Raw genomic sequence first — 19136 nt, 5'->3', positions numbered from 1 at the left:
AGGAAAGTTACAGGAAGATTACGTTCTGCTAATAGGAGGTTACGTGTTGCTAGCCGTGAGTGTGGTGATAGTTGCTCCTGCAAGCGTTTAAAATGTTTTGAAACAGTATCCGTTAAAGAAAGAGACGGTTTGTTAAAAGATTTTAATTTGCTGGGATCGAAAAACAATCAAAGTGCTTATTTAGCTGGCATAATTTCAATTCATCAGATAAAACGTAGAAGACCACGAAAAAATGAAGCAGTCAGTAACTTACACAATCATGCATTTTGTTACAAAGTTAGATTGGTACGTGAAACAGGTGCGATTGAGGTTCCTATATGCAGGAAGGCATTTCTTTCAATTTTTGGGATAACTTCTCAGATCATAAGGACTATCCAACATTCACTCATTACAACAGGAAATCCTCCAATCGACAACAACAGGGGTAAACACAAAAATAGAAAACACAAACTGTCAGACCTAAAAGGATCTAAAAGGTAGGAAATCACACTATAGCTTGCATGATTCCAAACGTTTATATTTACCTGATGATTTTTCGATTAAAAAATTGCACAATATGTACACTGATATAAAATCCAGAAAATCCCGTGTCATACGAATGTTACAGAAATATTTTTAATACCCAATATAATATTTCATTTGGGTATCCAAGAACAAACACCTGCTCGAACTGCGACGAATTCCAGGCTAAGGTGTCATGCCTTCAAAAAGAAAAAGAAAATTGTACAAAAGAAGAGTACATCGCAAAAGAAAAGGATTGAATCTTATGAATCCATCTGCATGGATTTTATGAAGAATCTGCCGGTGCCTAATATTCCAACAAATGACGTATATTATAAACGTCAGTTGTCATTTTGTATGTTCAATATCCATGTTCTTTCTACCGCCGAATCTTACTTTTTCAAATATGATCAGACCATTGCAAAAAAGGGAGCAGATGATGTGGTCTCTATGCTTTACCACTTTTGCAAAAACATTTTGCCACCTGAAGTAAGACACCTTGATATATTTTGCGACAGTTGTGCCGGGCAAAATAAAAATTATACGCTATTCAGATCTCTTCATCACCTTGTTCATGACCTAGATCGTTTCGATACAGTTCAAGTTACGTTTCCAATTAGGGGACATAATTACATGGAGTGTGACAAAAATATGGGCCTTATCAACACAAAAGTTAGAATTGTGCTAATCATGACTGTATTATAAAACAATGGTATCTGCATCAATATTACATGTAGGAGCATCTAAAACTGCTTACTGCTTAAAGCAGACTTGATACTATTTGTAAAAGTCTAGATACTGCTGAGATAAGACTAGATATTGCTGATAAAAGACTATATAATGTTAGCAGAAGACTATATACTAGTGATGGAACGAATAGTGATTTTGTGAAAAGCCGGAAACCGGAATATCTATCCGGCTATTATGTCACATTAGTGCGATATTTGAATAAAAATGAAATTAATAAGAAAGCTGATAAGATATGTCAACTTATTTGGATCCAAGATACACAATGAACTTTTTTGATGCTGATTTAACTATTTCTGAAGCAACTCTAATTAATTATTGGTGATATTTCGACAAGGATCCTTCAGGTCTTCTGGCCTGATATTTTTTGCTTTGGGTCATATTAGTAATAGACTTCACATAAAAATGATTGCTAAAAATTGTTAACATTGAATTTTCTTCAAATTTGAAATTTAAAAAAAAAATGATACTAAGGGTATTTATTAAGACTAATCTGTTATACTTTCTTATTCAAACTAATTAATAGTATTATCTATATTTAAAAAGTTATAGAGTTTTGAACTTTAAACTTCGATTATCTCGCAACTTGACTTTTGTGACTTAGTATGTTTTTCCCCTGTACTCTTCAAATATTTTGATCATAAATATTATAGATGAATTAGAAATGATTCATCTAATTCATCAAGCCGAAACATAATAAATTAATAAAACACTTCACGTAAGAACTAATTAGTTCTTGTACGCCCAACTGTACATTACCTGTACTGGAACTTTACGTGCTCTGGCAGGATGCAACTCGGTTCGATGAATATTAATCGTTAACCGACCCGTTACGAGGCCCGCCATATTACTCTATCGCATTAAGTTTAACACAATTTTCGGGTGTAACGAGCGGCCCAAGTTTAATGGGGAATTATAAACTAGATCATCGGAAACGGAAAGCTATCTAATTAACACCAATACTTATTTGTAAGTAATAATTCATTGTCCATAAAAAGTTGTTTGTATTAAAGGTTGTTTGATGATATCATGCGTCACCTTCAAAAAGCAAACAACTTTGCGCAAGGTTCAACCCAAAGACAGAAAGAAAAATTTTTGTCAAAATATTAAAGGAGTTCAAGTTCGAAACTCAAAGTTTCAATTCGGTTATGAATAATGTATGGTTTGGAGAATCGGGGAGGATGGCAGGAAGAGCCTCCGATTTTATTTAAATGTCCAGCAGTTTGTGTGCCCCCGATCGATAGCAACTTGACCGCGGAAAGTCTGAAAATGGGGCCATTGTCGTCGTTTAAAATCCCCTAAGGGCTATATCCTTTGAAAATTGTTTCTCTTTTATAAAGAAATTTAAAAAAAGTTTCTCATAATGATATTTTTTTATTCACCAAAAGATTTTTCATTATTTTCTGTTACCGGTTTAAGCACGTGGTCAAGGTAAATTAACAACAAAAAAATAAGGTGAAAACTGGCAGTCGACGTGGGATATTCTTGACACGAAGTGCAGGTCTCTAAATAGCTTCAAGTTCATTGACATTTCACAATTATTCCGCTTTGAATATTTAGCTCGTGAGCTCGTTTTCTTTAAATAATTAATTCTTTAATTTTTAATTATTTATGTGATGTTTAATATTAAAATGTAGATTTCTAATAAAAAATTAGTATAAAAGCAAAGTCGCGAAATAAACGCCAACAGCAGCGGCTGCGCTTATTGATCCAAACCCAACCAACACGGGGTCGAGTTTTTCAGGTTTCAGGACCAGGTTTTACGGTGGCACAGTGCCCAATTAAAAATTACCTCTCTTCGCCGTACTATTTTCTCGGTCTTTGACATCGAAAAGCTAATTACATAAACATTCATTTTCAATCTTAAAGACGGGTAAAAAGGATTCTAAAATCGATACGAAGCATTACAAATTTTAAAATTCTTAGAATCCCCACAGTTATTAAGTTTAACATTTAAATAATGATTTGGCGTGGGTTTTTAAAAGTTTCTGAATACATCAAACCCACAAATTTCCATCGCCGGAATTAAAAAATAAATAATTTATTATTACAAAACTGCATACTAATTATTAAATAATATTAATGAAATGGAAATAGAACCGCCCATTAAGTTTTCTTAACGACCTCCATTCCAAGTTCTTTTTCTAAAACGATTTTTTTTACTCTTTTAGTGGGATAACCCACTTCTTCGTCCAATTTTCACCATTTTTTTAAAAACGACGATAATTATTTTCGTTGGCTTTCAGAAATTGCGCCTTTTGTTGGGACTTTGCCGTGAATGTAATTACGACGACGAAAGTTAAGCACTTTACACAAAAAGATGTTTGAAAGGCGTCTAAAATGCAAATAGTGAACTGTACATTTTTCCCATGATTTATAAAAAGTTTAAGGTTCTAATCACGTTATTCACATTTTAGAAACGTTTAAATACACAAACCAACGATCGTCTGAGTCGGTTTAACCTTGTTCCATAAAACCAAAACAATAAGATGGCCTTCTGTGAAAGCACTGACCATCACCTTGTTTACACCGTTAAGGTATTTTTTTTTTTAAGTCGGCGATAAAAAAACTTAACACGTCACGTAATGCATAAACATAAAACGTGTAATAATTTTATCGTTTATAACATCATTTTATTATCATTTTTTTAAAAGTCAAAATAGGTTAATCCAATCGAGTTATAATTTACGTCGATACCCCCTAAAATAGAGAACACCACCGAAAACTTCCTTGGCCCATTTCCCACGATGTCGTTGGGGGTTGTCTTCGTCGACGAATACTCTTTTGTCAATATCGTCGACGCCGAGAATCCGTTTCTCATCGAAAAGAACACATCAACAAGGTCAGAAACGTTCTAATTTAAAAAAGTTTACTTTGTAAATAAAGAGAGGTCTTTAAATGCCGATTTAAAAGGTTCGGAAAAGATAAATTTTGCTGATACAAAGCACGAAAAACGACGGGGTCGGGTTGAAATCTGAAAATCGGAAACTAAAACGAAATTTATAACGTTTCGAAAGAGTCGGTTTGGGGGTGATTTAGATTTCAAAGCACGTAACGGACTTGCAGACGTTTTAAAACAAGATTTTTCTCCGATTTCAAATTCTAATTATCATAAAAAAAGATTATCGGAAAAATGCTCAATTACATAAAGATATCGTGGTCTAAACTTATTATCCAACTTTAATTAAAAGAGGAGCTTTTAACTAAAGTGAATTGATTAATCCACTAAGGATTAAAACCTTTATTTTTGTCCTCACAAATTACGTTTATTTGCTACCGGAAAATTTATCCCTTATTATTATTTTTTTTTCTTTAAACATTTTTCACTCCGAGATAACGAGGTGATTATCTACACAACATCCACGCAAACTGAGCGTGTGGACTGTTGTTCAAAGACGCGCACAACAACAACAACACAGAAACTCCTTAGTATCTTCAAGTAATGGTGCGCTTCCTTCATGCAAACCCATTTTGCACGTCCAATTAAATTGCGGGGTAAAATACGATTGAAGATGCAATCTTGTACTGATAAAAACCACCGACGCGACGCTCTACGTTCATTTAAAACGTTTAAAATTTCAATATGAAAGAGAATTTTGAAATGAATTTAAATAAAATTATTTTCTATTTTAACAACTTGTTCGTTCGTTGAGAGTTAGTCGTCTTCGTAGTTGGAATCCAGTGCAATCGAGTCGCCCCCCAGAGCAAAACCAGTTCAGCAAAAAAGAGTTAGAGACTCGGGGACTGCATCTTTTCTTATTATTAGCCCGGATCTACAACACAACCTACGAGATTTGTAACCTATTATACAGGGTGTTAAATTACAACATATGTATTTAGTAAACTAATAATGTTAAACAGTGTTACACAAAAAGTTATGAAAAAAAAGCACATTTAATTGTATGTTAATCATGAGTTAAGTTTAATTTGGCATCACGTTAGTAATTTGGCTCAGAGTACTGCCGAGTACTAAAAATACAGAGTGTAAAGCTTTTATTTGAATGATATCATATCATATTAGATAGTAGTCGAGGTACTAGTGATTGATTAGTACTTGATTCGTAAGACACGCTTGAAATGCATGAATTCAAGTTTTTTAATGAATGAGTGCTTTAATTCTTATGAAACGTTTTTTGTAATTCGCATTCCTACAAATACAAAATAAATGTTGACAATGTAGGGAAATAGGTATGTAGCAGTTGGTAACACCGTGACACTTAAAAATAGAAATTTGAATTGACAATTAGACAATTTTTTTTATTGCTACATATCTATTTACCTATATCGTCAAAATTTATTATATTTTTGTTAAAAAAAAAAAGAATTACAAAAAATAGCATAAAAAACACGTTTCATAAGACTTAAAGCATTCATTCATTCGAAGTGTCACGTTGACAAGTAGCAAAATTAATGACCCAATGTCACCAACTTGAACTGGTTCCACAAAATGTTACTAAAATTTCATTACAGCATCGGATGCTGTAAGTCATTGTAAATTGTGTAAGTCAATCAAAATTAGCTTATAGTTATAAGAGTTAAATTATGTTTATTCGAATCAAAATGTTAATATTATAATCACATTGATCTCCTTTCAATTCAGTTCATTTTCAACCAAAAACCACGCAGTTTTCGTCTTAAGTTGCATAAAACGTTACGCAAGTCTTGCGCTTTCACCTGGCTACTTTACAACATAACACAACTACAACAAACCGAGGTATTAAATCGATTTTATTAACAAAATCAAAATCGATTACGTTCCTTAATAGTGATTCATCTAAAAAATTTTAATTTTTAGACCATTTTTAACAAAGGCGAATATTGAGTCAATAAAATGACAACAATTCGAAACATTTCAAGAATGCGATTAGATTAAACTATGGTTTTAATTATAATTTAGACATGTTTGTAGATAAATTACGCGATCGATTTTTGTGATAAAAAAATAGCGTGTCAAACTAAAGATAATTGCTTCATTTTGAGTCATAAAAAAGTACAAATCTAATTACAAAGTTAACGATATAAATCCCATATTAAATTCAAAAACGAATTTTAATTTGAACGAAAACTAGATCGCTGCGGCAAATGATCTGTCAATATTCCGCAAGGAATCCGCCCCAAAATCCGCAAAAACACCATTGAAGTCATCAAGTTTTAATCATTTCCATTAAAATTAAAAATTAATCAATACGAAAATGTGTAAGTCTAACTTGATAAATGTAGAAATGTAATTCCTTTTTTAATGTAAAATGTATTTATTGGAAAAAACTTACCTCGCCGCTTTCGGCAGCTGGAGAATCCTCCAGGATATTGTAGATAATGGGCGGTAATCCCGGTTTACCCAAAAGGGAGAATCCAAAGCCGGAGTTCTCGTTACGCTTCAAAACGACCGAGACCTCTTCAGCCATATTCACCGATCGCTAACATCGATTTTAAAAGTGTAAAAAAACACGGAACACTATCCACCTTTCACAACATAACCTCTCCATTTGGACGTTTCGCGGAGCTCGACGCCAGACGGCACCACCAAACGGACTAAAAAAGAATTAAAAACAGGCTGCTAACCACTAATTGACATCTAACGGAAAAGATATGTATTAGAATTTATAAGCGGGGAATTCAAAAAATTATTTTTTTTTATTCATTCTAGTTAATAAATAAATAAAACGAATAATTTTACTTGATAAATTTCATAATCAGTTAATAAAATTGTTTTTATTATTGTATTTATTATTATTCTTTATAATTTAACGAAGAGAACAAAGTTTAATTTCCAAAACTGTGGATAGATGGTGTTCAGCAACTCAAAAATTTAAATTAATTGAATTAAAATTGTAATGATTAAATAAATAATTTATTTATACCAATCCAGCTTATAACTCATATTTATATATTAATTGTGGTACGAATACTAAGAAAAATGTAAACTTGGTTGCATACTTAAATAAATAAAATAGGAGGAGAGTTTTGTCTAAAAATGATTTAAATTATTATTGAAGATTATAACATTTGCGAAATATGTTTTTGAAAACTCTATTTGTTTTTATCTAACATCTTTGATAACACAATTTTTTATCTACCTAAATAGATAAAACTGAATTTTCTTTAAATAGGGCACAATCTTTATAAGCAGTTTAGGCATTAAAAATAAAGGATTTAATAATTTATTTCATTTGAGATAAAGATAAAACTTTCTCTTTCTGCGAGCCAAGGAAGTACGCCACTGGATTTATGACGATTAGGTAACCAGTACAACTACACTTATACAGCTGTTCCACGACGTACGCATCGTCCTCGTCCAGTTAGTTATATTTTTTTAAATAAAAATTACGTTCGACCAAGATCTGATTCGCGTTGCCAAAAATAAATTTAGTAACGACAGAGAGTAACTATCAATAAGATGCAACCTTTCGCCGGTTTAGTTAAAACCACCATTCCAAATTATCTCTCTGGATTACCAATTCCGGACTCGATCGGTGGATGGTTTAAATTAGGGTGTAAGTAGCTTGAAATATCTTTCTTTGTTTTTCAATTGTGCTAATTTTAAACGAGACCATTTTAGTTAAGGATTGGCTTGCATTAGTACCGCCTACCGCAGCCTTAGCTGGTTGCGGTTATGTCGCTTATCGAGCATTTTGTCCTCATGGAAGACCCCAACCTTGCGGAAAAGTTAACCCTTCTATTCAAAAAAATAACCCTAAGGTAGTAGATTCAGTTGATGTTGAAGATATTGCAGATAAAGCCGCTTTTTGTCGATGTTGGAGATCGAAGAAGGTATCTATAATAGTAGATACAAAACGTTTTTTTATATAAATAATTTTTAGTGGCCTTATTGTGATGGTTCACATGGAACTCATAACAAAGAAACAGGAGATAACGTTGGTCCCGTTGTTGTTAAACGAGAAAAGTAAGATTTGAATAACAAATACAGATTAGTAAAAATTGTATAGTGGGTGCTAACATGAATTTGAAGGTTCTTTTCTGATTTATTTTTCTATTTTAAATCTATTAATTTATCTATATTGGTGGGAAACTCTATATAATTGCTGTATAAATAAATTTTTTTTGAGACTTAACCTAACTTGTTTTATTAATACGCATCTGTCAATGTCAATTCCACTAAAATTTTAGGTTATGTCATAATTAATAAGTTTTAATTTAAATCTAACCTCAATTTGATTTTTTTCTCAATTTCTTATTTAAATCCTTATTTATCCGGTTAAAGTTATTGAAAGTGATAATCTTAGCATAGTAAGAATGAAAAACAGCCAAAACAGCCAAACAGCAAAATTCATAATCTCAAGATTTGGGAATATTGCCGTTGATATAGAAGAAAATGATCAGATATCTCAAAAGCAATTTAAAGAAGCATTAAAACTACAAGACTTCATACGTAAATATAGTTATTAAAAAAAATTAAATAATATTTAAACAATTTAAATTAGTGACATTTCAAATGTTAAAGTTGGAAATTTATCGTTTGACAAGTTTCAATAAATCTTATGGGAGAGAATTTATTAAAAATTAATCCAGAAGTGTTGGATGTTTTGGGGTTTTTGAATCAACAAACTGTTTGTACGGATCTTTTCAAAGTTTGGGAAATATTTAAAGATCTTTGGATGAAAAGGAAGAAAATAACCGTTATAAAAAACTTCATTAAAGAAGCTTTGCAAAAATGAATTAATGAAAAAAGGAATTTTAGCCATGGAAAAAGAATGATATTTGTTGATTTTTTAATCAATGAAATGAAAAGTAAGTATAAAGGAAAGTAATTTTACTGATAACTGCCGAATAACAACCTAAGCTATAATACTTTTGATACATGCTATCTTGATTGTGATATTTCCAGCACAACATCGTACTCTCTATACGTGTCCAATCCACAAGAATAATACTTAAAAAATGCAAATGATAATAGAAAGAAATCAAGATTTAGGAAAATGTGAGGTTATGTTAATGACATTGACAGTTTAGTTTAAAAATTAAAAACATGATAATGTCGGTAATAAAGAAAACATTATTAAACTTACTTGCTCCTCAAAATAATTTTGTACATTTCTTGATTGAGCAGTTTCATTTAAGTATAGTTTGAAATGATTGTACATTTTTTCTTTGGTTTCGTTAATAATAAATAAAATTAATAAAAAATATGAAATAAAAAAAAATCGTGTATGACCCCATTGTAGGTTATGTCATAAACTGTCAAAGTTATAATTTAAATATTTTTAATTATTAAACACATTACTTACAAAGTTGTATTATTTATTTTTTTGCATAAAATGATATATTTAACCGTATATTTTGATGTTTGTAAATAATTTGATTTAGAAACATGATTATTTATTATTTTATCAACATAACCTAATCGATCAAAAACAGCTGATCGGTGACTCACGCCGTAATTTGAGGGTATTTTCAGAATTTCTCCAGTGTATTTACTTTTTTAACATATTCCGGAACGATGCTTTCAAAACGTGGGAGTCCATTACAAGTATTAGCGCCAGAGGAAAGATTAAAACATTTGATAAGTTATAGCAATGCGGTTGAAGTTGACCCAAGTGTGCCCCCAAAAAGGTTAGTACATAATTTATATGTAGTAACACACTATCAATACTTTTAATTAGATATTATAGATCTGGTGTAGAAATGGTACGAATGGCAAAATCATATTTAGAAGAAGGAAGTTTAGAAAATGCTTATATATTGTACATGAAATTTATGATATTATTTATTGAGAAGATTAGAAAACATCCCGAATTTGCATCAGTTCCTAGTGGAATGAAGGTGGAAAATCAAATGCAATTAAGACAAATTTTACCCAAAGCTGAAGAATTAAAAAAAAGGCTTTTAATTCAATACACCAAAGAGTACAATTTATTTCTTGAGCAAAAAAATCAAAGAGAACGAGAACTCGCCCGCCAGAAAAGTCAGAAAAGACTGGATAGCATTGTTAAAATTCCATCAAGTAAACAAAGCCGTGTTGGTGAAGTTACCGTTGTTGCTCCAAATTTAGATAATATTTCATATCCTGAGGATTATGAAGAAGCCACTTCGAGTCATGGGTGTTCAGAAATTGAGTAAGTAAAAAATTATAACATTAAAAGAATGGTACAAATTTTAATTTTTTTAGACAATCTCGTCCATCAATAGACCGCAGTGTGAAGCCATCGTCCCTTATGAGTTCAAATTTACGAATTGGATTAAGAACGGTTAAAATCCCTGCAAAAGTCATGCCAATGTTTTTGTTGTTGGCACAAAAAAATACAATGAGTAATGTTGAAACTTGTGGTATTTTAGCTGGAAAATTAGAAAAACACTCTTTAATTATAACCCATATGATTCTTCCAAAACAGAAAGGGACTTATGACTCTTGCACTACTGTTAATGAGGAGGAAATGTTTGATTATCAAGATAATAATAATTTAATCACAATCGGATGGATTCATGTACGATTTTATTAAAATTGTTTATTTAAATTAATAATTATTTCTTAATTTTAGACACATCCAACACAAACTGCGTTTCTATCGAGTGTTGATCTTCATACGCATTGTTCTTATCAGTTATTGATGCCAGAGGCTATTGCAGTTGTTTGTGCCCCAAAATATAATGAGTAAATATTAAAATAAACAATAATTAAAACTCATTATATTGATTTTTAGGACTGGTTTCTTTATATTAACTCCAGAATATGGTTTAGAATTCATACAAAATTGTAAAAGTAGAGGGTTTCATCCACATCCAACAGATCCCCCATTATTTATGGTGACAACATTAATTAATACTAATATTTTTGATTAATTTTTATTTTGTAGACAGCAGACCATGTTAAAGTGGATCAAACAGCTCCTTTGGAGGTTTTAGATTTACGTTAATAATCGGAGGAGATTTAAAAGAAAGAGTATTGCACTTATATGTGATTTATTAATAATTGTACCTTTTTAAAAGCTTTTCTTGTTTCATTTTTTTGTTATAAAACTAGTTTCATACGCTTTTTGAACTGTTTATAAATGTACTATTTATTCTAAGCTACTAAAAAAATGAGAAAATTAAATTTTTTATCACAAGAAGTAATTAAAGCAATTCAATTTATCACTATTTATTTCCTATGTTGTCTAGTAGTTGATAATAAGAAATGAAATGTTCATTGGAAAGAGGACACTTTTATTAACATTTTGGGAAATTTTCATACTCATATTCCAAGAAATCGATTTTATACGAATTTTTAAAACTTAATCGGCGAAAATTGCAAAATTCGAAAAAATTGCCGATCATTTCAAAAATTTATTTCTCAAGAACTAAGAGTGATTTTTCAAAACGGCTTTTTGCATTAAAAAGAGGATACTTTAATTAATAATTGGTGATATTTCCACAAGGATCCTTCAAGAAATTAATTTTATAGCGAATTTTGAAAGTTATCGATGAAAATTGCAACATCGAAAATTTTATCAAAACTTCAAATATTGTTTTCTCAAAAACTAAAAGTTATTTTTAAAAACGCATTGGTTCATTGGAAAGAGGACACTTTTATTAACATTTTGGGAAATTTTCATACTCATATTCCAAGAAATCGATTTTATACGAATTTTTAAAACTTAATCGGCGAAAATTGTAAATTTAGAAAAAATTGTCGATTACTTCAAAAAATTTTTTCTCAAGAACTGTAAGTAATTTTTCAAAACGGCTTTTTGCATTAAAAAGAGGATACTTTAATTAATAATTGGTGATATTTCCACAAGGATCCTTCCAGAAATTAAATTTATAGCGAATTTTGAAAGTTATCGATGAAAATTGCAACATCGAAAATTTTATCAAAACTTCAAATATTGTTTTCTCAAAAACTAAAAGTTATTTTACAAAATGGGTTGGTTCATTGGAAAGAGGACACTTTTATTAACATTTTGGGAAATTTTCATAGTCATATTCCAAGAAATCGATTTTTTCTTCAAACGTCATTAAATGACAACTTTGTTGTCGTGTTTACTCGCGGTAGAAGTAAGTCATTGTTGCATAACGACGGTTGGTAAGATCAACATAGCAAAAAAGTACTTCAGCGTTATGGCGCTAAAGTAAATTTCACTTTAGCGCCATAGCGCTGAAGCACATGTCACTTTAGCGCCGTATTGGAAAAGATATTTTTTTGCTTCACGGACGCTAAGTAAAGATTTTAAAAATTAATAAAAAATGAAACTAACCTTTTAATTGTTTGCTTTCTTATTTTCATCTCAAATTAATATCACATAAAAAAACTAAATAAATTAAAGAACAAAACAAATAATTTTCCGAATAGTCTTTTATATTTTTTTTATTACACCATGTAAGAAATTTATTGTACGCACCATTATATATTTTAGTAGATTTCGAAGGTAATAAACTATTTTCTATTACCTTCTTCGCGATATCGTTAATTTCGGACGACATTTTGTACAAAATAAATTTAACTAACAGTTAAAAGTTAAAATTCGCGCAAAACTGTTTACTTTTTTTTATTGGTTGTCAAATTTACGTCGTCGTTGCTAACGTTATTTTGTCATGACGTCCTTCGATTTCTCATTAATACATAATAAGTTAATTGTCATTTTATTAAATTTATTAAAATTTATATTGCAATTATTTGCAACGTTTGAAGAAAAAATACTATGTTTTATTCGGAAGAGAAGCAGATTCGTTTGTGGCTGGTCCGTCATTGCCGGACTCACTTCGTTCGTCCGGCAAACTGTCGGACACGCCACAATTTTAACGGCTCATCTGTCATTAGCGACTCACTGCGTTCGTCGCTAAGCGACAGACCACGCCATAAAAAGCACTGCTTCTCTTCCATATAAAACAATATACTATTATACGAATTTTTAAAACTTAATTGGCGAAAATTGCAAAATTCGAAAAAATTGTCGATCATTTCAAAAATTTATTTCTCAAGAACTAAGAGTGATTTTTCAAAACGGCTTTTTGCATTAAAAAGAGGATACTTTAATTAATAATTGGTGATATTTCCACAAGGATCCTTCAAGAAATTAATTTTATAGCGAATTTTGAAAGTTATCGATGAAAATTGCAACATCGAAAATTTTATCAAAACTTCAAATATTGTTTTTTCAAAAACTAAAAGTTATTTTGCAAAACGGGTTGGTTCATTGGAAAGAGGACACTTTTATTAACACATTGGGAAATTTTCATACTCATGTTCCAAGAAATCGATTTTATACGAATTTTTAAAACTTAATCGGCGAAAATTGCAAAATTCGAAAAAAATTTCGACCATTTCAAAAATTTATTTCTCAAGAACTGAAAGTGATTTTTCAAAACGGCTTTTTGCATTAAAAAGAGGATACTTTAACTAATAATTGGTGATATTTCCACAAGGATCCTTCAAGAAATTAAATTTATAGCGAATTTTGAAAGTTATCGATGAAAATTGCAACATCGAAAATTTTATCAAAACTTCAAATATTGTTTTCTCAAAAACTAAAAGTTATTTTTAAAAACGGGTTGGTTCATTGGAAAGAGGACACTTTTATTAACATTTTGGGAAATTTTCATACTCATATTCCAAGAAATCGATTTTATACGAATTTTTAAAACTTAATCGGCGAAAATTGTAAATTTAGAAAAAAATTGTCGATTACTTCAAAAAATTTTTTCTCAAGAACTGAAAGTAATTTTTCAAAACGGCTTTTTGCATTAAAAAGAGGATACTTTAATTAATAATTGGTGATATTTCCACAAGGATCCTTCAAGAAATTAAATTTATAGCGAATTTTGAAAGTTATCGATGAAAATTGCAACATCGAAAATTTTATCAAAACTTCAAATATTGTTTTCTCAAAAACTAAAAGTTATTTTTCAAAACGGGTTGGTTCATTGGAAAGAGGACACTTTTATTAACATTTTGGGAAATTTTCATACTCATATTCCAAGAAATCGATTTTATACGAATTTTTAAAATTTAATCGGCGAAAATTGCAAAATTCGAAAAAATTGTCGATTATTTCAAAAATTTATTTCTCAAGAACTAAAAGTGATTTTTCAAAACGGCTTTTTGCATTAAAAAGAGGATACTGTAATTAATAATTGGTGATATTTCCACAAGGATCCTTTAAGAAATTAAAATTATAGCGTGTCCAACACCTAAAAGAGATACTAATTTCTGTGAATGGTGGAGTACTAAGTAATAGGTTTTTAAAAGCCGGCCAGATACCGGATATCCGTTCCACCACTAGTCTCAGTTAAGTGCTGACATCTCAACTGCTCCATGCTCCTTCAAGTGTAGCCAATCCAACACCATTTCTTCTCCTTGATTTACTGTTCTTATTTCCCCAGCAAGACCTGGTAGCCTTGTACACTCTGTTTCTGATCTCTTCAGTAAGCTCGCCTGTCTGGTGGATTGTCGTGGATTGTATTGATAGTTGTTAATCTGGGTGAAAAGTTGACCATTACATCCTTCTTCAACATTTTGCTCCATTAAACTTTTTACCACTCGAGTCTAGCATGTTGCAATTTCTTCACATTTCTTTAGGAAGTATTAGCAGATGACACCGTGTTAACAAGTTTAGTTTGGATTATTTTTAAGGAAAAAGACATCAAAAAGAATAACATTTTCGAAAAGATCAGAAAATTTTAATCTAATTTAATGCATCTACCATAAAATTCACTTTGAAAAACATAAATGGCACAATCTTTTAGTGTTTTGTTTTCGGCCATTTTGATTTTGTAAAAATAAAGAAATCTTGGGTATCATAACACCTAGATATATCGAGTTTGGACTCATTTTTCATGATTTTTAATTATCTATCTAAATAAATATACGAATCATTCATTTTCATCTTCGATTTTATAAAAAGAATAATTTAACAAAAACGTTTTTTCTATTTTCTACATGTTAATATTTTTAATATTATATTAATTATACGTAAATAAAGTTTAAATTACAACATTTTTACTAGAAATAAATAGTTAGTAACAATAATCCTTATCTGTTGATTAAAACCGCAGATTCTCCGATAAGAAATAACGTAGCATGTTCATTATATGGTTTATTTCTTTTTAAATCTATGTACTATTTAGTATTACATTAAATTTTAAGCAAGGTGTTTCGTTTAGTTCGAAAACCGAAACCTTACACGTGTTATTTTCACCTGCTTTACGAATACGACGTCCGCCAAGTGCGCGTATGACACATAACTCGGTCGCTTCAAGTTCTCTTTAATGAAAGGTCTACCGTAAACGTTTTCAAGTGCGTGTGCAGTTTTCGTTTTAGTATCAACAATCGAAACGGTGTGTGTCGTTTTAAACGAATTCTTTTGTAGATAAAAATTGATATCTATCAATTCGTTATTATCTCGAGTAATTAAATCAATCTGTTAGAATTAAAATTAAGGTGAATTCGCAAAAATGAGGTTTCAATTTTGTGTGTATTTTGTAATTTTTGGTGTTATTGGATTTGTAAATTGTAAGTAAAAATGACACAACAATTTTAAAACGAATCGAGTTAATGAGGTGATAAGAGTATTTAAAAATATTTCTTTTAGGTTTAAAAAATGATGATGCTAATGTTGAAATTGAGTTACCACCTGCGAGTGATATTGAAGAATCTGATTTAAAGGAAATTGATTTGACTCCAGGTGAAAATTTAATGATTTAATGTATTTAAAGGAAAAAATGATTTTGTTTTAGAATTATCGTTGTTGGAAAATATTGAGAGTGTTCCTAACACGGTGGAACCACAACTTGTGGATCTCCAACCCACAGATTCTCCATTACTTCCTAATTATGAGGAAGCTGATGATATGGAATATGGGGGTTACTTTGAAAATCGTACAGTTTATACGTACAACGATTCAGTTTTACTTCACGAAGAAGAAGAATCGAAGGAGAAATCTGAAACGAAACCACAAGCGGAAATGAAACTTTCTGACCCTATCCAAAGTAACCTCAAGTATAACGTTGAATGGATTGAGAGTGCAGATGAGAACACCGTTGACATTGACGTTGTTCGTTCGCGACCTTTAAACGTGGTTGAAACGTGGCCTTGGATTCTTACCATGACTGTTGTAGGGACCATGTTCGTTCTTGTACTTGTTGGGAGTATGATTTGCTATAAATTATTAACGTATGTATTATAAAAAAAATATTGAAACATTAAAAATATTAAAAAAGGCATTTTGAAAGTAAATTTATTAATTAAAATTGTTTTTTTTATAGAAAAAGGTATAATAATCGAGAAAAATTGATAAATGAGGAAGATATGATTGACCCTAATGATATGAAAAATTTTTCTGTAAGTTTCATAATTAAATTAAATTAAAATTAATTTTGAAATTTTTTAGTTATAAATAAGGAGATTGAAGAGAATAAAGGAGGCGAAATAGATTATTTGTTCCTCGTTCAAAAAATTTTTTTTTGTGAATTGTGTTGTAAAATATTCTCTTAACTTTAAGTCATAATTGTAATTATACTGTAACAATCAATCAATTATTAGGTAGTATTTAAAAATAAAACCATAAAAGAATTTTTTTGTTTCTTATCAAGTCAATAATTCTTCATAAATGTCAAATTTTTAATCAACAATAAATTTAACTATAAAAACGTGCATATTGAGTTGTCTAATTTCTTTTAAAACAATTCTGCTTTCGACATGCAATCCTTATGTTTGGACTTGGATATTCTGGCCAATCTTTTCTCATCTATTCTTCCCACATGCTCCTTCCACCTTTTCCTTCTTACTTTTGTCCTTTTTACTACATCCTGTATGTTACATCTTTCATTGAGAAAGGTGTTGATTTCACAGATTTCATCCCTTTCGGCCGGATATCCGATTAACTGGCTGTTCCAAGAACTGGATTTTAACGAATTTTTAAAACTTAATCGGCGAAAATTGAAAAAATTGTCGATCATTTCAAAAATTTATATTTCAAGAACTGAAAGTGATTTTTGAAAACGGGTTGTTGCATTAAAAAGAGGATACTTTAATTAATAATTGGTGATATTTCCACAAGGATCTTTCAAGAGATTAATTTTATAGCGAATTTTGAAAGTTATCGATGAAAATTGCATCATCGAAAATTTTATCAAAACTTCAAATATTGTTTTCTCAAAAACTAAAAGTTATTTTTCAAAACGGGTTGGTTCATTAGAAAGAGGACACTTTTATTAACATTTTGGGAAATTTTCATACTCATATTCCAAGAAATCGATTTTATACGAATTTTTAAAACTTAATCGGCGAAAATTGCAAAATTCGAAAAGAAAATCGATCATTTCAAAAATTTATCTCTCAAGAACTAATAGTGATTTTTCAAAACGGCTTTTTGCATTAAAAAGAGGATACTTTAATTAATAATTGGTGATATTTCCACAAGGATCCTCCAAGAAATTAATTGTACAGCGAATTTTGAAAATTATCGATGAAAATTGCAACATTCAAAATTTTATCAAAACTTCAAATATTGTTTTCTCAAAAACTAAAAGATATTTTTCAAAACGGGTTGGTTCATTGGAAAGAGGACACTTTTATTAATATTTTGGGAAATTTTCATACTCATATTCCAAGAAATCGATTTTATACGAATTTTTAAAACTTAATCGGCGAAAATTGAAAAAATTGTCGATCATTTCAAAAATTTATATCTCAAGAACTGAAAGTGAATTTTGAAAACGGGTTTTTGCATTAAAAAGAGGGTACTTTAATTCATAATTGGTGATATTTCCACAAGGATCTTTCAAGAGATTAATTTTATAGCGAATTTTGAAAGTTATCGATGAAAATTGCATCATCGAAAATTTTATCAAAACTTTAAATATTGTTTTCTCAAAAACTAAAAGTTATTTTTCAAAACGGGTTGTTTCATTAGAAAGAGGACACTTTTATTAACATTTTGGGAAATTTTCATACTCATATTCCAAGAACTGGATTTTATACGAATTTTTAAAAGTTAATCGTCGAAAATTGCAAAATTCGAAAATATTGTTGATCATTTCAAAAATTTGTTTCTCAAGAACTAAAAGTAATTTTTGAAAACAGGTTTTTGCATTAAAAAGAGGGTACTTTAATTCATAATTGGTGATATTTCCACAAGGATCCTTCAAGAAATTAATTTTACAGCGAATTTTGAAAATTATCGATGAAAATTGCAACATCGAAAATTTTATCAAAACTTCAAATATTGTTTTTTCAAAAACTAAAAGCTATTTTTCAAAACGGGATGGTTCATTGGAAAGAAGACACTTTTATTAACACTTTGGGAAATTTTCATACTCATGTTCCAAGAACTGGATTTTATACGAATTTTTAAAACTTAATCGGCGAAAATTGAAAAAATTGTCGATCATTTCAAAAATTTATATCTCAAGAACTGAAAGTGATTTTTGAAAACGGCTTGTTGCATTAAAAAGAGGACACTTTAATTAATAATTGGTGATATTTCCACAAGGATCCTTCAAGAAATTAATTTTACAGCGAATTTTGAAAATTATCGATGAAAATTGCAACATCAAAAATTTTATCAAAACTTCAAATATTGTTTTTTCAAAAACTAAAAGCTATTTTTCAAAACGGGATGGTTCATTGGAAAGAAGACACTTTTATTAACACTTTGGGAAATTTTCATACTCATGTTCCAAGAACTGGATTTTATACGAATTTTTAAAACTTAATCGGCGAAAATTGAAAAAATTGTCGATCATTTCAAAAATTTATATCTCAAGAACTGAAAGTGATTTTTGAAAACGGGTTTTTGCATTAAAAAGAGGGTACTACTTTAATTCATAATTGGTGATATTTCCACAAGGATCTTTCAAGAGATTAATTTTATAGCGAATTTTGAAAGTTATCGATGAAAATTGCATCATCGAAAATGTTATCAAAACTTCAAATATTGTTTTCTCAAAAACTA

General features: G+C 30.0%; 4 protein-coding genes and 1 long non-coding RNA gene across 7 annotated transcripts in view; 4 read left to right on the top strand and 1 right to left on the bottom strand.

Annotated features, from left to right (window-relative positions):
• The window catches only part of LOC111420472 (Exchange factor for Arf 6), a 34086-nt gene extending 27322 nt beyond the window's left edge, over positions 1-6764 (bottom strand). For both annotated transcript variants that reach the window (XM_071199478.1, XM_071199479.1), the window contains exon 1: positions 6519-6764. In XM_071199478.1, coding sequence (XP_071055579.1) covers positions 6519-6653 — 135 coding nt within the window. In that variant the 5' untranslated portion in view covers positions 6654-6764. The remainder of the gene's footprint in view (positions 1-6518) is intronic.
• Positions 3749-7124, top strand: LOC139431571 (uncharacterized). The gene is made up of 2 exons (XR_011641653.1): positions 3749-5962; positions 6044-7124. It is a non-coding gene; the product is annotated as an uncharacterized lncRNA (long non-coding RNA).
• A 190-nt stretch (positions 7125-7314) lies between these two features.
• On the top strand, positions 7315-8321 carry LOC111420429 (CDGSH iron sulfur domain 2). The gene is made up of 3 exons (XM_023053410.2): positions 7315-7742; positions 7808-8019; positions 8070-8321. The coding sequence occupies exons 1-3, from the start codon at positions 7646-7648 to the stop codon at positions 8154-8156; spliced, it is 396 nt and encodes a 131-aa protein (XP_022909178.1). The 5' UTR covers positions 7315-7645; the 3' UTR covers positions 8157-8321.
• An 89-nt stretch (positions 8322-8410) lies between these two features.
• On the top strand, positions 8411-11315 carry LOC111420434 (STAM-binding protein-like A). Of its 2 annotated transcripts, none has more exons than XM_023053414.2 (8): positions 8411-8638; positions 8691-8997; positions 9665-9819; positions 9870-10322; positions 10376-10691; positions 10746-10858; positions 10908-11010; positions 11061-11315. In XM_023053414.2, exons 3-8 carry the CDS (start codon positions 9707-9709, stop codon positions 11118-11120), a joined length of 1158 nt encoding a protein of 385 aa, XP_022909182.1. In that variant the 5' UTR covers positions 8411-8638; positions 8691-8997; positions 9665-9706; the 3' UTR covers positions 11121-11315. The 2 variants fall into 2 exon arrangements, with proteins under 2 accessions (XP_022909182.1, XP_071055385.1); XM_071199284.1 differs by having other exon boundaries at positions 9095-9819.
• A 3929-nt stretch (positions 11316-15244) lies between these two features.
• Positions 15245-16834, top strand: LOC111420435 (uncharacterized). Its single transcript, XM_023053415.2, has 5 exons — positions 15245-15694; positions 15774-15866; positions 15919-16354; positions 16447-16522; positions 16572-16834. The coding sequence occupies exons 1-5, from the start codon at positions 15637-15639 to the stop codon at positions 16575-16577; spliced, it is 669 nt and encodes a 222-aa protein (XP_022909183.2). The 5' UTR covers positions 15245-15636; the 3' UTR covers positions 16578-16834.
• The last annotated feature ends 2302 nt before the right edge of the window (positions 16835-19136 follow it).

The sequence above is a fragment of the Onthophagus taurus genome, chromosome 10 (genome assembly GCF_036711975.1).
Source record: "Onthophagus taurus isolate NC chromosome 10, IU_Otau_3.0, whole genome shotgun sequence".
Taxonomy (NCBI): Eukaryota; Metazoa; Arthropoda; class Insecta; order Coleoptera; family Scarabaeidae; genus Onthophagus; species Onthophagus taurus.
The sequence above is the reverse complement of the archived record's forward strand: the minus strand, read 5'-3'. Positions and strand labels throughout refer to the sequence as shown.